Source organism: Drosophila guanche, unplaced genomic scaffold, assembly GCF_900245975.1.
Source record: "Drosophila guanche unplaced genomic scaffold, DGUA_6, whole genome shotgun sequence".
Taxonomy (NCBI): Eukaryota; Metazoa; Arthropoda; class Insecta; order Diptera; family Drosophilidae; genus Drosophila; species Drosophila guanche.
Genome location: NW_022995743.1, coordinates 4,185,827 through 4,208,772, shown reverse-complemented (window position 1 = coordinate 4,208,772; position 22,946 = coordinate 4,185,827). Strand labels below are relative to the sequence as shown.

At 45.2% G+C, this 22,946-nt stretch overlaps 1 protein-coding gene across 1 annotated transcript; it reads right to left on the bottom strand.

The window, feature by feature from the left end:
- Positions 1–5,976: 5,976 nt before the first annotated feature.
- Positions 5,977–21,975, bottom strand: LOC117587476. Its single transcript, XM_034278207.1, has 2 exons — positions 21,258–21,975; positions 5,977–7,845 (listed from the first exon to the last, which is right to left on the bottom strand). The coding sequence occupies exons 1-2, from the start codon at positions 21,612–21,614 to the stop codon at positions 7,303–7,305; spliced, it is 900 nt and encodes a 299-aa protein (XP_034134098.1). The 5' UTR covers positions 21,615–21,975; the 3' UTR covers positions 5,977–7,302.
- Positions 21,976–22,946: the final 971 nt, after the last annotated feature.

Sequence of the window (22,946 nt, the reverse complement as noted above, 5' to 3'; positions counted from 1 at the left end):
GGATTTCCCGTACTCATAAGAGCTGTAGATATTCATAAATAAAACCCTTTGGTAAATATAACCAAACACTTTGGTAACTCAAACATTTGGCCCTTTCCAACGGGATCTGTCCAGCAGCTATTGTTCTGCAACTCAAGCGCAACTTGACCTGAAACCGAATAAAAGTTTACCAAAGATTGAGATGGAAGTGCCGAGCTGAAACCCATCACACATTAATCAGCAATTTCCAGCAGCGTTTTCCCGCAGAGACCTATGAAAATTCATTTGTGCCCAAATAAAAGCTGCAAAAATCTTATGTAAATGCTGAAAAAAAAGGGAAAAAGAAAACTCCAAGTGGTGGTGATAGCGAGGGAGTGAGAGAGGGCAAACACGAAGACAACATTGCGAAAGGCAGCTTCAAGTTAAGTAAATTTGATTCAAGGACACTTGACTTGGCATGGAATCCCTTTGGCTACTTACCCCCAGCCAAACCCAGACCCGTCTTCACCCTCTTCCAGTTCCATTTGAGAAACGATTTTAATACTTTCTCGCACAAAAGCTACTTAAAGTTTTCGCCTCTGCCCGACGCTTAATTCGTTTTTTGTCAACAGCAAGGAAAACAAGCAGCAAAAATAAGAATAAAAGTTTTATTTTTAAATTGAGTTAAGTTCATTTTTCTCTTTGCTTTTCTTGTTTTTGCTGCTTTTGTTTTGGCCAAGTTGGTCTGTGGGGCAGCGGAAGTTTGCGCTTTGGTTTGCCTAATAAATGTGCGTGCAAACACAAGGGATACAGGGACAGGACAGACACAGAGGAATAGAGAGAGAGAGTGTGTACTAGCGTCAGTGGTTGCGACAGCCAAAAGGATAAAGGATAATGACAGCCATTAGTATTAAGTGCGCGTTGGCTACTTTGCAAGCTACTCCTGAGCCTGCTCCCTCCGCATGTGGGGGCGAGGACTGTTCCGTGCTTTTCTTTTTCCCCTACTTCTGCCCGCTCATTAAAGTTGTTAAGTACTTGGCGTAATTGTGGCTCGCAGCACGCAGCACGCAGCACGCAGCGGGACTCAGGCACAACTATGAAACTTAATTTAAATGCGCCTCCGGCGCCGCCACTTAATTCGTGAAGCAGAACTGCACAACTTTTGGCCAAAACCTTTCCTCCAACTTGAACTACAATTTATACGTATTCCAAGTATGTCCACACAACAAGTCAATGAACTGAAACAACAGATTTAACCGATCACAGCAACAAAAGCCACTGGCCGCATCTACGATTACGTAGGTGACATTTCCTTGCCGGCACTCGACCACAGCTCGAGCTCCAATTTCATTTCATTTTGTAATACAAAGGCATCAACGAAACAATTCACTCAACAACACAAAACAAGAAGAGAGAGAGAGAGGAGTGGAGTGGTGAATTTCTGGCATTTTTCTCTCGCTTACATATTTTTGTTTCCAGCAGGCCTTTGTGTGCCCTTACAAAGCAGCAGCACAGGTAGCTTTAATGCAGTGATTAAATAATTTAAAATGTTAGTAAAGAGCGGCACTTTGCCACACTTTTTTTCTGGCAGCAACTGAAAGAGCTCTTCGACCGTCTTTTGGCATAGAAAATCCCAGCAATATATCTTCATCGTAAGAGTATTTCTTGATCAACTTGTTGTTTTTCTCATCTCAATCTCAGTGATTCTCCTTTGTTGCATGTTTTTTGTTGCTTTATGACGTGCAACAAGCACGCCACATTTGCGTTCAATGGGCATGAGATAATGTCATCATCAACATCGTCGTCGTCTCCATCATGCAGCCGCCGTCTGACGCGATGGTTCTGGTCAGGTGAAAGCACTTGTTGGGCAGTGCCCCAGACCCCAAGGGAGCTGCGTACCATACTTAGTTCGTGTCTGGTGGCATTTTGTTTTCAACAAAATTGCATTCGTTTAATGGGAATTGCATTTTTAATTAATTTCTGCTTTTGGTTGCCCCCATAATGGATGTGGCAGGGCATGGCAGGTGGCACCAATTAAAGATGAAAATGAATGGGAAAAGCAAAAACGGTGAGAAATTGTGTGTTAATTAATTGATTAATAGGTGTGTGTGTGTGTGAGTATATATTCTAATTATTAAACCATTAAGCCATAACTCTTCTTTTTTTGTTGCAATATTTGTAGAATTTGTGGAAATAAATCAGATATTCTCCAGTGGAAATCATATCTTCTGTCTTCTGGCAATAATTATATGATATTTATTGCACATTTTTCTGCATTGGTAGATTTTTATTTATTTTTTGTCCATTCACATTTCCTATGGCAGCAACTCCCGCAGCAAAGGGACATTTTTGTCTCCCAATTCATATATTTCCAGCAAATGCCTCAACCTACAATTGAAATATATTTATGTATGGCAATGCCCAGTCTCCCTTTCGCTCGTGTGATTTTATTTTATTTTTATTTTATTTATTTCCACATTATTTCCATATTCATTTGATTTTTTATGCATGCCAAGCTGATGAATCCTTTTCTTTTTCACTTTTTTATGCTTGTTTTGAACGGATTGTTTTTGTTGGGTTTTTCATATATTTTTGTATTGAAAATGTATTTTTCTCGCTGTCAAATATTTACAAAGAGTTTTCAATTGACGAATAAATCTGAAATGTAAAGAATAGAGCAACAAATAAACATTTAGTTGTAATATTTTTGTTAAATGAAAGTGTAAATGTGATTGCTAGCAATTTATGAGAGTTTTTTCGCTAAGGGATTTCCCAATTTTCTTCCATCAAAGCAAGCTCAGTCGTCAGGTTGTACAGGCTGGAAAAGAAGCGGCAGCGAAACCTGTTTGGCATATTAATTATTTATAATTATTGTTAATTTCCAAAGCAGCCAACGAACCAAACAAAAACAACACAGCACTGAGAGAGAGAGAGAAAAAAAGAGAGAAAAAACCACAAAGAGAACCTCAATTAAAATTCAAATTAGAGCGCTTGGCAAAATGTTCTTCGCAAGAGTGCGAAAACTTAAAACCGCAGCAGTCCCCCCCAATCCCCCTGAAAACTAACTGCCTAAAATGAAATATGAACCCCAGGCAGTGCTCCGCGAACACAGGAAGCAGCAGGGAGGCGGGAGTCGGAGTCGGAGTCGGAGTCGGGTGAGCAAAAGCCAACTTCGTCAGCCATGGACTACTAATAAGAAATTTGTGAACTTTGCAAATTTGCCATCATTAATTCTGTGGCAGGGAGCTGCTCCGTCGGGGCATGACTGCCTCGGAAAATTGTCGAACGTGAACATTTTTCATTTGTCGTCGTCGTCGACGTCGTCCCTTTTGTCACAGTTGCCCCTCGTCATTGTATAATAATTGTCAAGCAATTTAAATCGAAGCTTGGGGCATAATAAATTGTCATAAGGCAGGAGGCAGCAGGCAGGAGGTCGCAGGCATGGACACGCCCCAACTTGAGGGATAAAATAAGAAAGAAAAATAAAGCGAAAAAAAAAGTAAGGTAATGAGGAAACGGAAATTGCTGCCGGAAGTCGGAGCACAGGCTCAGGCCCAGGCCCAGGCCCAGGACCAAGAGAACGGAAGCTCATTTTGCAATATTCACAGACGACTGATTTCGATTTCGATTTCTAGCAGCGACTTCTTCAACCTCCTCTGAATTGTAAATTGATTGAGGGAAAGTGCTGCAAAAGTTTCGTTTGTTCGTTTATAGTAATCATTAATAAAAGTGGCCTTAAGAGTAGAGCCTGCCCCATGCAATGTTTTGCAAGCTGACCTTTTGGCCTTGCTTTGGAGGCTGATTATCCTTGGATTGGCCCCCCTTTTGCACCTCAAGAATTTACCTTTACCATTTTCATTTCCTGATTTAGCTTCAGTTTTCCTTGACGCTGGTTGCTCTGGCATTGGTGCTGCTTTAATGCCGGGCACTGCTGCAGTGTGCCTTTTGCCTTTTGCCTTTTGCTGAAGAGCCCCCGCACCAAGGGCTCGGAGCCGTTTGTCTGCCAAGGCAACAAAATGGTTGCGCGCAACGCTTCGAGTAAATGCTTTCCATGTTGCCAAGTTCTCGTTCGTGAAGAGCTGTTCAAATAAGCACCAGAGGAGCAGGCATCAGGCATCAGGCATCAGGCATCAGCAGCAGCAGAAACAACGAAGGAGAAAGTCAGCGGGCAGGTGGGTTAGCTGCGGGACAGGTACGGGGTCAGGGATATGCCCAGAGACAAGAATAGGTACGGTGGCTGCCTGACGTTAGTTTCATTGTTGACATTCCCAGGCGGAGCTGGGGAGAGCGGGCCAGAGCGGGCCAGACTGGGGCTGAGAGCGTTGCAGGTGCGGCCAAGGGTAGCGATGAAAAAAGGCAACAAAAAGCAATTAACTTGGCTTACATCTTTGTTGAAAGTAGAGACTCATGGCGCGATTTATGCCGCCGGCACAACGGCTCCCGCAGCACAGCTGTGGGTGCAAGGCTGCCACCCCAGCCTTGCCCCTTGACTTGGCTCTAATGAAACAAAAGTGAAGCGTGAATCTCGCACAATGATAAAAGTTAATGGCTTGCTCCACTTCAGAGGGTTAGATCTGGCTTTGATTCCACGGCAAATTGTACAGCAGCAGCCGTAGAGGCGATGTGGCACGTGGCATAATATTGAATATTGAATCAAGCTGAATGCATCTTAAGCGGTTCCAAGTGTTCAAATCTTTCCAGCTGCCAAGTCCCCCCAGAAAAAGAATTATCCATAGCATTTATCCTGTGTTTGTGTTCAGCTTTTTCTTTGGTTTTTATTTTCTATGTTTTGATTTTCGTTATAATCTCTGCCCTTTGAATAATTTTGCTTTCAATGCACAATTTTCCACCGAAAAACTCCGAATGGCATTCTGGTTTTTGTTTGATTTATGCTTTTCGCATGATCGACATGTCAACATGTTTGATTTTTAATTTTCATTTATATTCCCATTTTGAGTTTTCCAATCGATTTCCCTTTTTATTTGCCATTTGCCAACTAGTTTGGGGGAGTGGCGGGGTGGGCGCCGCTCATTTAAATACAAGCTTAATGTTAATGAATTAATTTTAAGCCCTTTGCCAGTGTTGGCCTAATTGGTTTATGCCTTTATGCGGCTTACCAATATTGAATATCAATTTATGTTTTTTGTTTTTTTTTTTTTAATATATATTTCTTGCTGTTTTGCTTGATTTTCGACTACAAAAGAAGCTCATTTTGCGTGTATTTTTGTGTATATTGTGTTAGGGGTTTTGCAGCTTAAAGCCGGACTTTTGTCTTGTCTGTTTGTTGGGTAGCTATAAGCGCTGAAATGTATGCTACACACAGAGAGAGAGAGAAAGAGAGTATCCACAGAACACAGCATCTACAAGAGACTGAATATGTAGACATTTGGGGGTGTACACAATCTATAGAACAGTTTCATCAATAAAATAATGTTCAGTTTCTCAGTTTCTCTAATCAAAATGGACACATAATACATTGACTTGCTATAAATACATAAATACATACATAACTACATGAATATATATATATATATATATATGTATGTATGTATTGATGTATGTTTCATGTTCTGGTTGAATTCTGGCAGGTACCTGACACGTAAATATATCAATTAGTAGTGAGGATTGTAGTGGCGGGTTTGGAGTGTCTGAAGCAAAAGAGTTATAAATATATTTCTAAGGAGTTTTTCTTGCCCCATTTGTCGCTTGCGTGTAAAGCGCCTAAAAGCGAGCTATGCGAACTACAGCAAAAATGTTAATTTTGGCTTTTGCTTTCTTTTGTTTTGTTTTGTTTTGTTGTATATGGAATACAATTTATACATATACAAATACACATACACATAAATAGATACACATACACAATATATAGATTTTATATATATAGATTTCATAAAACTCTTCTAGCTTGTAAATACTTGAAACTATTCTATTTTCTTGCTTAGACTACGTACAGTTTTTTGGTTTCTTGGTTTTCTTTACTAGTTGTAGCTTTGGTTTTTTGCATTTTGTTTTTAACACTTAGGGTTCTTTTGGCAACTGGAGCCTTTGGCCTTGCCAAATTGATTTCTTGGCAATTTGTGCGCCAAAAAGACTCCAATTATTGGACGAATTGTTGATATACGTTGCGTATTATGCTCAAAAGTGAGTGAATGAGTGGGGACAGAGCGACAGAGCACAATAGTGAGTGGGTTTTAGTGTGGGCTTAAGTGGTGAGTGGGGGACAGTTCGGTGATTTGGGGGTTGGTGATAGTTAGCTACTAGTTAGACGGCTAGCAAGCGTTAGAGCTAAGTGCAGCGCAAACTTTGGACTGAACTTTAGCGTTGATTGGCGGCCACCGAACGGCAGTTTTTGCTATGAAAATCTTTAAGCATTTTCCACATTTTCTGCTGACTTGCTGCTGCTGCTGCTGCTGCTGATGCGCTTATATTTTTAAGCTTAAAGGCAATAAGTTTCGCAAACATGGCCGTTTAAGTACATACTATAAGTGTGCGTATGTATGTGTATATCGTAGAAGAGAGTACCCAGCCGGCACACGCACACGCACACGCACACGCACACGCACACGCAGCACTCTTGCACACTTGTGTGTGTAGGTGGCATGCCCCCTTCTACTGGGTAGCACTCACAATCACATGCTTCGACAAGCACAAGTTTCAATTTGTTGCACATTTATTTATTTTTTTTTTGTATTTTTTCGAGGCATTAAGTAGCTGCCCAAGCTCAAGTGCTGCAAACTGTACGAGTGTGCGCCTGTGTGTGTGTGTGTGAGTGTTGACTAAGCGGTTTAGTTTCATTTGGCATTTAACAGTTAGTTTCTCTTTGCTTGTATTTTATTTTGTATTTTATTTTTCGTATTACACAACACTGAAAGCACACATAGAGTTTCGGTTTTTCGGGTTTTTTCTTGCTGCTGCTGCTGCTGGCATTTCTCTAGAACATTTAGATAGAAATACAATTTACGCGCTAAATACAAGTGTGTGGCAGTCGAACCTAAAGTTACACGTTCCGTGGCTGCAGGTAAATGTACTTAGAAGGTGGCGGAAAAAGCAATAACTTATGCACCATGCGCTGGGAAGGGATGGAGATCGAGATTTCACCGTAATGAAGAGACCACCTTCCAAGTGAATTCACCTTGCGCTGGCTTCGAGCTCTCTGGACACTGGCCTAAAGTTTCGACTGTACTTTTGATTTCGTTTGTTTGGAGATTGCACAACAATTACTTGACGCTACTTAAGGGCTAAAAATGTTACAAAAATCGACATCGAGCTCCAATTTTAAACCAAATAGCGAATCACAATCACAACAAATGTGTGGGGCTGGGCGAGGGGACTTACGGGTTAACCTTACGATTTGCTTAGATTGGACGGCGATGGCGGCCACTGCCGCTTGATGACGGCAAAGTGTGTCATTTGAAAGGTGTTTGTCAGCTGGCAGCGACGCTCGACAAAGCCCGTGAGGCAGTAGCCCATGTTGTAGTCCTCCATCGATATGTTCGACGTCAGATACAGCTTGAACTCATCGTTCCACGCCGGCTGTGACTTGTGACAGCCGCCATTGGATCTGATCTGAGAGGTTGCCCCCGCTGCTGCTGGTGCTCCTGCAGTGGCTGTTGCTGCAGTTGTTGGAGTGGCAGCCACACTGCCGGATGTTGCTGCTGTTGCTGTCGCACCCGTTGCCAGTGGCACGGTGCTTCTGTGTCCAAAGTGTCCGGCAATCAGCAGGGAGCCCTGCTGCTCCAGTGGCAGCATTCGTGCCTTTGTCGCCCGACGCTGGGTGCCGGCGCACTCGACAATGCGGCAACGATTGGGCTGCCACCAGCAGGGCGTGATGGTCCAATAGCTGGACGAGGCAGTGCGCGCCCAGCCCTCTTCAGGATAAAGCAATATCTGCAACGAAAGATGAATGCGATTGAGAATGCCAAAGAGGAATACAGAATACAGAGAACAGAAGAGAAGAGAAGAGCAGAGGGAGAGCCAATTGCAAATTGGTTTTCTGTGTCGCACTTTAATTGAAAATCGTAATTGAAATCGTGCAAATTGTTTAGCCATGATTTAGATTTAGATTTCCATCTCACACCTTAATCGACTGCAGTCTCTAAAGTGTTTCTCATTAAGTGGACAATCACATTGAACACACGCTTAATTTCGACACAAAATAAATGGCCACTCAGTGGACACGAAATTGCTTGTGTCGTTTTTATTGTCATTATCATTATTTACACAAATACAGTGGGACCTGCCCAAGGTGTAACATTTAATGTCCCAACATTCCTCTGCTTCGCAGGGGTTTTCCCTCGTTTAAATCCACCGCCAAATATCTCTTATCGCACTGACAACCGCAAACTGCAACTGCAGCAGTCTGCCAGCTAACACGTGTGGCATATGGTGGATTTATCAACCGAAAGCCATAAATAAAACTCGTTAGTTAGTTTATCATTTGCCAAATGCCAATCGAAGCCACAGCAACAGCAACAGCAACAGCAACCCCCGCACCAGTGCCAGGATCAGTCCGAAATCCTCGTTTTGTGTGCGGTTGTGGCGGCCAACTGAATGCCGTTCGTTTATAATTAATACACTCACGGCACGCTGGATAGAGCAGTTATTTCAAATATGCCAAATATTTGTGCAAAACGAGGCGTATGCTTAATGCTTAAAGGCTGCTCGGGAAATCACTGGGGGGGGGGTGATAGCACTGAGGGGAAATCACTGAGTATCGCAGTAAAAACTCCAAGGAAAACTTCAACAAAAGAGAAATAAAGAAGAGAAAAGAGAGAGGCGAGACCAATGGCCACCGCAGAAGGTGGAGGGAGGGGACTGGCGGCAGGAGCAGACAGCTGGACAGCAGATGCTTTTGAAATTGAAGTGGCTGCAGTTGGTGCAACCGCCGGAGGCTTGCCCCATACGCTCTCGGGGGTCTCTGTTCCTCTTTATGCCGCCTCTCCATTTCGGAACTTGCTACGCTTGTACCCCGCTCTGCGGTGACTTTAATATATATGCAAACAAAATAAATAAAGGAAAACTCCCGGCCCAACCCCAGGTAAACTGCTTTAAATGAATGCCCCGCAGAAGCGCTTAAAAATGCATCAATTTTCCCTTTATTCACGCTTAAAAACATTGGCCAGGGCCAAAAACAATGGCGCCCGGCAGCTGGCAAGCAGAATGGCAAGTGCAAATGGGTCGAGGGGGTGATGGGCGATGCGGAATGGGAGGCAAAGCCTCGACCGACACGGCACATTAAGTTCGAAATGAAAATCCTCTTCACCATTAATGAAAATTAAACGATTTTCGAGAGTTTCGATGGCGCTGAATAAATACGAGCACGAACAACATGCCACACAGAGAATCAAACCTACGGTTACAAAAGAGTTTCAGCGACTGATTTTTGATTTACGATGAAGGGAAGGGCATTGCTCGTAGATTGTATAATGAATTGGCATAGATTTGTGTGCAGATTGTTGAAAGGGAATTTGATTTCTTTGTTCATTAGTTTTGAATCGAAACTTCGTGGAACATTCTTCATGCTCAGGGCAATAACCATTAAAGCTGCCATCGTAGCTGTCTGCAAAGATGACACATAAATCGGCTCTCGACTGCCTCAGCGCACGTGCTGCATATATTTGTAAACTGCTGCCAGATTAGAAAAGAAAATCACCAAAAAAACATAAAGAAACTGAATCGAGCTGCAGAAATACGCAAAACGAAAGTCAAATAGTGGGAGCGATCCCTGCCACCCTTTGCATTATTCAAAGCTGCCAGAAGTGCGCGCTGCGAAAATTGAAAATGCAACGCCAGCGAGCGAGCAACAAATCGCTTGCCACTATCAAGGGTCATAAAATCCTTCACTGCCAACCGTTTGCCGCCACACGTTCCACACTCCACCGCCAATTGGATGCGTCAGGCAGGGGGTGAAACAAAAACAAACCCCCAAATGGAGGGCCGAAAAATCACTGTGCAAAAAGAAGGGAAAAAGTCTTTTGGTATTTGTTCGGTAGAAATATTACAATGCTATGTGATTACTTTTCGTTTATTTTGGCATTTAGTAATGTAAATATTTTATATTATTTGCCATTTAAACAATTAATTGTTTGGCAGCTGCGGAAATTGGTTTTTCTTTGGTTTTTCTTTGGTATTTCTGTGATATTTCTTAGGAATTTGTTGTCATCGCTGCTAGCAATCCCACATCAAAGTAACAATTCACGCACGCACACGAACACATCTGGAGAGAGACAGAAATATATATAGAGAGTGGGTGAGGGGGAGAGGGGGAGGTAGAGGGCGCACACACGTACACGCTGGAAAATCACTTCCGCTTTTGAGCTGCAACGTTGGCAATTTCGCAGCCAGGGGCCATGGGAAACCATAGCTGGGGAAGAGCAGAATAAATGGGTCGCGGAGATGTGCTGCAACGGGCATCAGGTGGCGACTGTGGCAATCGAAAACGTGGCACAGAGACTGACACTGGTAATGGTCCTCATGGGCTGGTCCTCGCACTGCCACTCGTCGATTCCTTGAGGCGCTTACTTGAGGCGTCCATAATCGATTTCTGGCACTGACTTGCTTGGCTTCCTTCGTGAAAATCGTTTGTTGACTTTGCCATTTTTTATTGCGTGCCATTTTATGGCCGCCCACAGGACACCGATCCGGGTTGGGCTGGGTCTTTGGCTTGCCAGCTTTCTCGGTAAATAAAAGTGCTCGGGCTGCTCTTGGCTGACTGCCGCCATTGTCAGCAATTGGCAACTTTGTCTATTAATTTGCTTAATGAGTTCAATGACAAATATTGAACGGCTGCAACTTAACAAATAGCTGCCAAGTTTCGCAGAGTTCTCAGAGGAGAGCAAAGCTAAGGGGCAGGCAGCAAGGGAGCTGGATGCCCTGAGCCGGCACAGAAACTTTTCTCATTTCGCTGGGGCTCGACGTTAATTAATTAAGTGCTGCCGCAGACATTTCAACACTTTTAGCAGTCAGTCAGCAGTGGAGTCGGTCCATCAGGCAGTCAGTCCTTCCATCAGTTCTTCAGTCACTCAGTCTCACCCTTCAGTCAGCCATCGACTGACTCACTCATTACTTAGGCAAATTGTCTTTGTATCTGTGCCACTTCAACTTAATTACCCGCCTTATAAGTATGCTGCAGAGCAGCGCCAGACAGCAGCAGACATGAGCGATAGATGGACCCTCTCGAGGCACTCGATTTGCCCCAGCATAAGCTTCAAAATCAGAGCTTCAACACGATTGTCTAAGCACTCGGAGAGCACTCAACCGCATCCCCCGAGGAAGATTATTATGGAAAAGAAGAAGGAAGGAGCAGGGCGGCGAAGGCCTAAGAAAGGAAGCTTAGAGATAGTCAAACAGTTTGCGGATCATATTTCCCAGATTAAGAGTTACGCAAAAGATTAGAAAACAATGCAACAAAGAAAGTATCTATTCAATGGTATCCACTTTCCGATGGGGTTTCGTATCAGTAGTGCGGGAATTTCCCTTGCAATTACCGTGGAAAGCATTGAGTTGCCCCATTTATTTATACCACAACAACCATCCGATCAATAATGTTTCAGAGCAGAGTTTGCTTTTGTTTCATTCACGCTGGAAAGCATTCCTTGGCAGCTCGAAGATTCTCGGAAATGGAAGTTTTCCTTTGGAGAGCGTAAATGAGTTTTTTGGCTGATTGTAAGACTTGTATCTGCCGTGGTTTTGTTTTCAATTGGCAATGCCAATTGTATCTGCAATTTCTGTTTGAGTTTTCCAGTTTTGTTTGAGTCCAGGTCCCGGTCCCAGGATAGAGTCTCTTGGGGTTGCTCGCAGTGGCTGAGAAAGGTGGCTACAAGTTTTAATAAGTTGGTCATTAGCAGAGAAAATGAGACCGGCGAGGCGGCAGCTAGACAAAATAATTTACACGCCAACATCCGTTGCAATTAAACGGCGAAGAAGGGAAAAACTTTAACTTAAATTTCAGGCCATGGCAGGCAGAAGAGGCAGCGCCTTTGGCGTTGTGTCTTTGGTGTGTCTTAGCCAGGACCATGCCTTGGCCAAGTTTATGGCTTGCTCTGTAAATGGAGATGTCAACGGATGCTCGGGCTCAAGGCTCAGGACACAACGAAACGAAACGTAAGGAAAGTTTTCTTTGGCCCCAACTTGTGCCGCGAGTGCCTCGTATTTTCTAAATTTAATGAGTTGTATTACGACCAACTTAAAGAGAGGCCTCTCACTCTGTCTCAGCCACAGCTTGGTGTAAACTTATACATGGCAAAGTTTGTGGGTTCCGTTCCTGCTTGCTGCCTCCTGCCTCCTGCCACCTCGCCTTGTGGCATCTCCAGTAATGCACAAATTAAAGTTCTTTGCCAAACTACAGGCGGCAGAGGCTAAAAACTTTCCTCCTTGCTGCCAGTTGACATGCTGAGGCGCACAAGGATATGCGTGGCTACAAATTCGATATGTTAGACAAGTCCTGGGGGCAGCACAGCAACTGCCTGCACCCCGGGCGATAAGTGCAGCAAAACTTTTGCGGAAGGAAATAGAGAAGGAAATATTGACATAACAAGCAGAGAATTACGGAGTTAGAGTGAGGCTGTTCCCCGGATGTAAATGATATTATTTATTAGAGGAAAGCCAGAGGAATTAGTCAGGGAAGTGACGGATTAAGGTGTTCAGCGGTAAGCCAGTCAGAAAAGGAAGGGTCTGTAACGGCTTTCAGATGCTTTCTCCAGGAAATATCAGACTAGGTTGGCCAAGCAATTCCATTTCTATGCATTTAGTTGTAAGGTTTGTACCTCGCCCAAAACATTTGCTGACTCGCAGCAGAGCTTGGCGCGTGGCTCCCTGTGAGTCGTAAAAGATTAAGCACATTTATGTGACAAGTGCAACATCAGCAGAGTGACAACGACAACGACACAGGCACTGCTGTAGTAAGTGGCAGTGGGATAAGCGCGCGAGGCAGACATGCCACGCATGTGTCACAATTTTAAAGTTGCGCCACTAATGAAATTTTGAGCTGCTGCAACCTGCAGCTGAAGTGTATGCAAGACAAGAGCTCACACAAGTGGAGGCACAAGTTTAAGCTTCCAAAAGCTGGGGGATGGCTTTGCGCATCGAATACAAAGCAGATATCTCTGGGATTGTCTCATTAGGGGCAGCAGCAGCAGCTCCCAGTGGTCCCCGTCACGCTTCGAGTCACAAAGTGAGCCTAAAACAGACGCAAAACTTTGCCACTTTCTGCCAGCTCACCGAACAGAGGAGCTCATCAATAACCCATTTGTGCGCCACGATACTCCAGAGCAGCCAGAAGAGGGTAGGACAGGGCAGGACAGGGCAGGACAGGGCATGACCTAACCCACTGGGAATCGGAAACAGCTTTGAGCCAAGATATCCTAGTAGCTGCAAAATGCTAAGCCCAACCAGCGACTGATTCACTTTGCCGTTCATACGCCTGGTACGAGCTGGGATTGGGATTGGGACTCTCTGGGGTCGTGGAATTGAGCAGCATAAATCAAAGGGAACGAACGCATTTGAAGGAATGGAAAGTTCCCCTCCATTTGAGCTGAAGCATCTGTGGACTCAAGCTCTTTTCATTGGCAATCAACGCATCAGCGGCAAAATGCTGCTTTCAATTATATTTAATGAGCGACAGACTCCGGAGTTGCGCTTAAAGCGAGCAAAATGTTCACGAAATAAACCCTCGAGCGGCAGGGCATGCAACATGTTGAGCGTGTAATGTATGGCAATGTCTAACAGACGAAATGAAATGAAAATTTAATAAAATAAAAAAGTATATGACGCTCAGCTCAGCGTAAGACGTTTGCCGTAAATGAAGATATATATGCCAGGCCGGGCGTATGAGTAATATGCGCAAATATGCGCATAAAATAAAGCAACTTGTAGCAATTTCCCTACCGTTGGGCTCCCGACTTCCCCCTCAGGGCAGGGACTCTCTCTCTGCCACTTTGCCAGTGCTGCTGCTCCTTCGGCTTCGTCTTGGGCTTCCTCTTTTGGCTCCTTGTGTTTAATTTAGGCAGCCATAAACGTAATGCGAAGGAGCCTCCTCAAGTACGCGTATGCGTACTCGTACACCGAAGGAGACAGTGAGCTCTGCAGCGAAACAAATTTATATGGCGCCACATAAAAGAAAGAACGGATGAAAAACCGACTGTGGTAGCTCTCCCCTTTGGCTTCCTGTTTTGTGTTTAATTTCCGGAGCATGGCAAACATAAAATAGATTTTAATTCGCTTCGGCTTTTAGGACAGGGATCTGCAGACATTAACCCATTACACGGTTCGAACTTGGAACTAAGTTTCTCTGCAATTCCGTGTAAGTGCAGAACCATTTCCAATCATTATGTTTCGAGCCCGTATCATTGTTTTGTGCCTCCGCCACCCCACTAAGATGTATGCCAGCCATGAATGTGAGAGCTCAACATCAAAGGGCTGCCATCGTGTCTGTGTCCTTGGCTGCCAGCACGTTAGCATATCTGCGATGCCATCCATCAAATAGGAGGCGGGAGGACTCCATCGCGTCGCGTGCTTTGTACGGGCAAGCTACACACTCTGCCTCTGACTCTGACTCTGTGCTGTCAAAATATGCACAAGGAGGAAGCCTTCTGCTTTTTGTTGGGTCTGTATCAAGACATTTTAGAGCCCCTTGAATGGGTGGCTCGCTCGACGAACCCGATACTCACTTGGCTGAGCATCGCATCAAATTGTAACCTATTTTGTGTTGTCTACTTCATTGAATTGGCCCTACCCAGACCCGAGACCCCGGCAGGGGATAATAAATTGAATTAAATTGAGGAGGAGGCTGCCACTTGTTGGGGCAGAGGCTCACTTTTCGTTGGAGCTGCAGAGAGCTAAAGTCGGTTGAATCTTCAACACAAATGCCTTTTTAATTCTTCTATTTTCTAGGCTTCTACCCCCTATTTTTTAAAGGGGAGAGTTTGAGTTCGTGCTGCTGCCAAAGTCAAAATATTGTTGACAGCACATGTGGCATATGAAAAAGAAATTGTTTCCTCTGGCTCTCTCTCTGTCTCTGTCTCTCTGGTTTTGGCACTGCCTCCACAGGCTAATCAAGCGTCAGCTGTGTGTGTGCCTGGCATGTGGCAGTTATGTGGGAGACGGAGTCTGGTGTGTGCCAAGAATACTCGTGTGCAGAGAGCAGTGCCAATACTTGAGCAGGATTTTGAGGTTGTACACAGGTTTACCAAGGGATATGTCTACCCTGCTGTCAGTTTTAGCTCAGCTTAGACATAATTTAATATTTCAGTTTTGGGACAGAGTGTAAGTTACTTCTACTCTGCTTTCAATTAAATTTAAGCTCGAAGTGGAGCGCGGGTGGCTGAAAGCATAGCACACATTTCAGGGCCAGACAGCAGGGCTAAATAGATGCAACAATAATTAACTGCATTCAAGCAGCCAGCAGCTGCGCCAAGGGAATGGGAGACCACTCTTCTGGGCAGCTTAACTTGGCATTAACGCAATTTGTCACAGCAGAGCAGACACCAGAGCCGACAGCTTAGCCAGCCAGCTACCAAATAAAAACAACTTTGGCTCTACCCAAAAAATGTACATAAAGAGGGGCAACATTTTTGTTGTTGTTTTTGTACATATAAACACAGGTGGGGCTGTGTAGCAGCGCTATGTAGTATGCGTCTGTCTGTTTTAGCTACATGAAAAGGAGGGAAAAATAGAACATTGAGCTGACAGGTGAAATGAAATTGCGTGGGCTGCATGTACAGGGGGCCTCCAGCTTCCAGCCCTAGGCCAGGTCGCATTCTCAAGACCACAACTTTGGGATTCCATTGAAGATGCAAAATGGTTGAGGGATGAGGAAAAATTCCACAAGAAAACGATAAATGTATACAGAGTGACAGAAGCAAGTCTCCACATTTCCATTTCCACTTGCAGTTTGTAGTTACAACTATGAAATGGCAGCAAAATGTGGCTTAAACCAGAAATACCGAGCCGCTGCGCTGTGCGGAGGAGCAGTTTAACAATGCCTCCGCTCGAAGGAGCATTGGGGGAGCATGGTAGGAGGCTGCAAAGTCTTGTCTTTTACTTCAACTGTAATCCCAGGCTTTACGAAAGTCTGTGGCAGGGAGTGAAATCACAGTAGAGTGGTTTTCTTCCTTTCGATGAAAAGTGCTTAATTGGGAGTTCAAATCTGTGGAAAATATCGCATTTCATTTATGGAAGTGCTCGAGAAATATTTTAGACTTTTTCAATATGAATTATTTTATAACCGGTACTCGAAGAGATTTTTGACAAATTTTTGTATGTGCGTAAGTAGTGGGAGAGCAAAATATCTACACTGGCTTCTTCTTACTTCCCTCTTTTACTTTTTTCCCCTTGCTGCTTTTGCAGTGCCTCTCCTTCTCTTCTAAGAAGAACATTCGGTGTTGCACTGTTTCATCTCTGTTCTTCCAACCCATGCATGGCACTTACCCCTTCTCGCCATTTACCGTTGCATTAACCAGTTGTCACACATCAAGCGCTCGCTTCAGGTAGGAGAGGGAGAACACAAAGTCAACGAGAGAGCAATTAGGAAGCGCATCAGAAAGAGAGCATGGAATGTTCTAGAAACAAAGCTTGCTACGCATTCAAATCTGCGCCGCTCTCGCACTTAAATTTTTACAGTTTCTCCATTCATGCTCTCCTTATGGTTTGAGCTTCTTCCTCTCCCCTCTTTCACCACATGCAAACTCAGATACGCAGAACATTCCCCTTCTCGACATTTACCGTTGCATTTACAAGTAATCACTCGAGTAGAAGATGGATAGCTCAAAGACAAGGTCAACGCCAATGAGAGAGCAATTATGAAGCGCATGAGAAAGAGAGCACGGAATGTTCTAGAAACTAAGCTTCCCACGCCTTCAAGTGCCTCTCAATTTGCGGCCGTCAGTCAGCCGGTTTGCAGTGTAGATGTGTGGTGATTAATAAAGAAAAGGTAAACAAATGTTGTCACAACAGAAGCCTTTCATTTTTGTATACAAAATGCATCCAACAGCTGTCCGAAAATGTTTTACTCTTCTCTTAAGGGTTTTCACTTTTATTGGTTTAATTTTAACGCTTTAAAGTCCTTTCTGGATTTCTCTCGTACGCCACATAAATCTGTAAAAGTTTCCCCGGATTGGCCTTGCCCATGTTACGTCGCCACAATTAGAAAACCTGCCACTCAGTTACTCATTGATAGCTTAAAGCTGGCACTGCCACTTGCCGCACTGCCACAGCGCGTGTACTCCAGCTCGTACGCCTGTTGGCCAGCAGCTGCAGTGGCTGCTGGGAATAGAGCAGCAAATCGCCTTAGCAGCTTGTGGGCAAAACCCTAATAAACCAGCAAGAAAATGCACAGTTAAGCCTTCTGCTGCCATGGCTGACTCTGCTGATGCTGCGCCTTCTGAGCCAAGCCACGCCTGCCGCCTTCCGCCTGCCTCCTCTAAAAGAGAAGCCACCGAAGCAGGCGTTGACTTCAACTTTGACCAGAGCGATTTAAATCAGTGCCCGGGCATATAAATTTAAGAATGCTCCGCTCTCGCTTATCCAAGTCCATGACTTTGGGTTAGGCATTTGGCAGTCTCTGGCGATGAGTCAGAGTTAGCTATCGAGATGGGGATGGAGAGTGGGAGTGAGAGTGGGCGTAAGGGGTTGGGCGGGAGTCACTGCTGTGCTTTTTATGCCCGCCATTTTCAGCCTGTCTCCGGCTCTGCTGGAGCTGGAGCTGGAGCTGAAGCTACTGCTGATGCTGTCTCTGGTGCTGGTGGCTCCTCTTCTTGCTACAAATCATGATAATAAATTCCAATTTTATTTAGTCAGTGAGGCGGCAAAGCACCCTTGTCATCGTCATCGCCATCGCCATCGCCATTGCCATCCGGGAACGGGAACGGAAACGGGAGGCATCCAAATAAAGGCAACCGCTTCATCTGCTTGCCCCTAAAAAAAAAAGGGTCCTCCATAGCATCCACCCCTTCTACCGACTGCCTCTCTTCCTCTCTATACATTATCTCTCTCTCTGTCCCTCCTCTCTGGCTCTGTGTTTCAACTACTTGGATTAACGGTTCATTTTTATGACTTTTTATTTTATACACAATATTGTACGTCGTGCACTCAACGCTTTCAGCATTCAGCTCTCCTCTTTCCGGGGTTTCCTTTTCACCACTTTGCTCGAAAAGAATTTGCGGCTGCTTGTAAAGTAAATTCACTCTTGAATTGACTTGGCCTGTTTAACTTTTGGCCAGACATAATCATGCTTGATTATAATGAAACGACCAGATCATAAAAGGCGAAATCAACAGAACCAACAGGATAGAAAATAGTTAGAAAGGCCGCAGTGAGCAGGGGCAGTGGAGACAGACTGGCCTGCTGCCCATCAGGTCATCAGTCAGAGTCACAGTCAGAGTCAGTCTGTGCAGGCTGTACTGGACCGCAAAGCTTCTGGTAATTCCTTCTGCATTTCCGCCTATAGCCTGTGTATCTGTCCCAGGCTGTGGCATCATCAGCAGCAGCAGCAGTAGCAGCAGCCAAAACACATTAGCCGCGTGCTAAAAATGTCGCACAGCTCAGTCGCCCCAACGCACACAACCCAAAACGAGGGTCGATCGTACACTAGATTGCACTGTTCAATAGGAAAATAATTAGCTATTTTTAGATATATTTATTTATATTGTGGAATTATCCAATTGAGAATCAAAATAGTTTCCAATATTATTTCAATCTCTCATTTCGGGCTGAGAACTTATGTAGAGACTCTCGTTTGCTGGTGACTGACCAGGCTAAAGGCTCTTTTTTTCCTTCTCCGAGCTGAGTTGACAGGACATGTGGCAGTTGCCAGTTTGTAGTGTCTGCCCCCCTCCCCACTTTCTCCCTCTCCCTCTCGCTCTCTTTCGTTCTCTTAGCAGCTCTTCTTGGCTGTGGCTCTTCATTGCCTGTTGGCAATTACAACGTTGCAATGTTGATGGCATTTTTCTTCCCTCTTTTTTCATGCATATGTATGCAGACAAATACTCGTACATACATATTTACATATATGCTTTAATGCTCGCACATAAAGTACCAGGAAGGGGATGGAGAACAAGCTGGAGAGCGAGTTGGTTGGGCAGTGGGCTAGTCTTGCTTCATGAGGTCTTCCATTTTACTATAATAGACTTTCTAATGATTCAGCTCTCTCTCTCTGTCGCAGCTTGATTGCAATTAGGTACCTTTGTGGTCAGACTTACATATCAAAATTACAAGTCAATCGAATTATGACAGCAAGCGCCTAATTGGAATAGCATAAAGTAGGATTTATTGGTTCTTTGTTTAGTTGGAACTGGCTATGACTCCGAGCTCCGAGAGAGATGAGAGAATGTCGCCATCCCCCTTTGCACACCTTTGCCGAATGATAGCTGTGGAGCTGTGGATGTACGAAAGTTTACTGAACAGCATAAACTCATTGGGTTTAGAGAGTAAGTCCCTTACCCCCCGGGGCACCATGGGTACACGCATTGAAACATTATACAAAAAGTATCCATTCATCCGAGGGTTGATTTCTCTTTTCAGGGGCGGATTGCAAGTGTATAAAAAACAAACTGCTTTTTGTCTCAACTTGGCAATTGCTTCATTTTAAAATCGATGCCTGGGGATGCCTTCCATGGGTGTAAACCACCCTCTGTTTTGGGTCATCCAAGCACTACAAAAGAGTTAATGCGATTGATTGTCAAAGGCAGTGAGAGAGAGAGAGAAAATGCAGAGCAGAGGAAAACATTTCGGATTCAATTGAATGCTCCTAGAGGAGCCCACATTGCCATTGGTTTTGCCCCTTTCTAATGCAGCCACAGGCAAAAGAAGGCAACTCTTGTCAACGGACTGTCGGTGCTAATGTTCACTGGCATTGTTGCAGTCTTTAGGAGCAGGACCAGGACCAGGACCAGGACCAGTACTGTGGATGGTCGGTTGTGGGTCTGTAGTCTGTGTGCAAAGTAGACTGAAATTGATGATGTCACTTGATAGGGCATGGGGGGTTTTTCATTTTTCACTTCTCACATGCACTCCCGCTCTGCCCCACCCCTCTGCAAACCAAAAACCCCATTCTCGAGCTGCCAGATCCTTCGTGTTTGTGTTGTTTAACAAATTCATCCTGTTGCTTGCGCTTCAGTGCGTGCCCAGGAGCCGGCGATGGCCAGCACATGCTGCTGGGACGTGGACACTATGCCCCCCCTTCCACACTCTACATGTGTGAAACAATGCATTTGATACACACACACACACACACACACACACAGTCGAGTATACGTATTCGTATTCTGAATGTGGGATGTCTGTTTTTCGGGACAACTGGCACGAGCGCAGGCAGATCAGATCCATTGTTGTGCATCGACCTGTTTGATTGGCTTTTCTTTTTGCACGTTTTTAATTAGTCTGCGGATGGGGGGTTGTGGGGCTCCTCTTTGAGCAGGGAACCGTGCTCTGTTGTCCTTTGGCGCATTAAACAAAACGAAATATTTCATAAGCGCACTGCGCTCTGGCCACAATGCCACAAATGATTTATATGCAAAGTGGTAAAAGCAGACAAAAGTCTCTGTGTGTGTGCTACCCCCACACTCGCTCTCCTGTTCCCCTGCCCCCACGCTCTGACCCACTCTCACTCACCTAGGCCGAGAAGCCAAACAAAACAAAATGCTGCAAATCGAGTAAAACTTCACTACGGCTCACTCCACACAGCTTTGGCTACAAATTTACCCAAAAATTTATAACAATGGCACACAAACACACACACACACACACACACACACACACACACACACACACACACACACACGCACTCTGTGGCACATGGCTGAGTGTATGCCGAGGCACACACAGGCGGCCCTGCCCCTGGGTATTGGCCACGTTACGGCTCAGTGGCTCACGGCACTTTGGAGCCAGAGCTTCGGCTCCTGGCCCAAATATGTAACCAGAAGACTGTAAAATGTATGCACTTTCGTGGATTGTGCTCCAAAAGGGAACCACTTCCATTATGCGACAATGATTGGAAGGTTTCACTCTTGCTTGAATCAAAGTTTCCTTAAATCTGTCTTGATATCTATCCAATTGGCAGTCCCTAAAGATCGACTTTGATTATTCTCCTTCATCATAATTGAACCCATTGAATGCGAATGCAGAGCTCTGCTTGCTGCTTGCTGCTTGCTGCTTGATGTATGCAAGACCTTTGAGGAAATTCATTTTCTTTGCACTAAATCACCATTTCTTTGTGCATGGAAAGTGCTCAGCCATTCAAGCACTCGTACAGTCGGGGCTGGGGATATTGGCAGAGAGCACTCCTCTCACCTTGTGGCAGCACTCACCTTATTGGAATTGCCATTGAATTTCAATAGCTTCTTGCAAGACTTGCCGCGACTCTCGAAGTAGATTTCCTGTGGCGTGCGTCGGCGTCGCTGTCCGGATGCAGTGGCCGACTTGCCATGCAGCTGGGACGTGAAGGGATCGTTGCTGTGGCACTCGCTGCCAGCCACCAGCTGCGTTGCCTTGTGGCGACTCACACAAAAGAGGCGGCTCAAGATGCCGCAGCAGCCGCTTGGTGGCGCCGAAGAGGTTGCTGCCTCAGTTCCTGCTGTTGCTGCTGAATTGTTGTTGGAACAGCGGGCGGATATGGTCATTAGGTTGCCATTGTGGCGTGTCTGGCGATTAACGTCCATTTCCATGCTGGAGTTTCAGCAGAACTGTTGCCTGTTTATCAGCGTCTGCCGCTGCGGACTCCTCGTATTTTCGCTCCAAATTTCTCAGTTTGTTTGCAAATTTTGATTGCGGCTGCGACTCTATGACAATTTTCAGTCAAGGTAAATATTTATCTGCTGCCAGCCCCGTGGAATGTCTTTGTTTGACTGTTGTTGTTTAACTGGTGGTTAAGCAGACACACGAAGCACTTGGCGCCCTCACACCTACAGGCACAGCACGCACACTCAGCCAGAGAGAGGCACGCTCTCACACACACACACAGGCTGGCAGGCTGGCAGGACAGCACCGGAGACGGAAATGGAAGCCACCAACGCGACGTGCATGCCCGAGGACAGCAGGCCAACTGATAGCAGACGCAGCTCAAGTCGCAGCCCGCTTTGTTCCACAGCGTTGCCAGATCTCCCGACCCAGAGAGAGAGAGAGAGAGAGAGAGAGAGCGTTTGCGCAGGACATCGCCTGCTCTCGGTCTCGTCGCACATGAATCACCTTGTGTGTGGTGTGCATGAATGAAGCAAAAGTTATTACCGCCTCTCCTTCGCTTTGTTGCTGCCTTTGTTGTATAGTTTTTTGTTCGTCTGTTTACGTTTTGCCAGGGTCAAAGTTGTAGAGGATTTCCCTTAATGTTTGCAATTGTTTGTGCTGTGCAGCAGCCGCCGCCGTCTCACATCGCCAGCCATCGGCTTAGGCAGCTGGCAATATGAAGAGTACGAATGGTAATGGGTAGCAAATGAAGCCGGCAGAGATTACTTTTAATGCAATTAAATATACTACAGATTCTGCTGTTCCGATTCTCCGATCAATTGAGAGATCCCTGTGCCATTTGCTGCAAGTGAAAACTGCCATTTCGATCACTCTCCCGTTTTGATCCCCAATCCCAAACTGAAGCAACACTAATGCCATGCACAAAGTATCATAAAGTTCGTAGAGAGTGTTGCCAAAAACCATTTCATTTCGCCTGGCGATGGCCGAGTACTGAGGGGGAGAATTCCGAGTGCTGCGGGGCACTGAGCACCGAGGATTGGGCACTGTGGACATCGGGGACTATGGGGACTATGGGGACTGAGGAGCAAGCGCACTCTGTTTTTGTCCGTGTGTGTTTGTGTGTGACTATGACTATGAGTGCTTTCTGCTCTAGACGTAATTTCAATGTTTCAACGTAATCTTTGATTTGATTATGCTGTTGAGCTGCCTCCCCCAAGAGTCAGAGCCAGTGTTTGTGAGTGTTTGAGAGTGTTTGTCCATGCTTGTCTCCCCCCCTGTGTGTGTGTGTGTCTGGACCACTTCCGGCTAAAGCTATA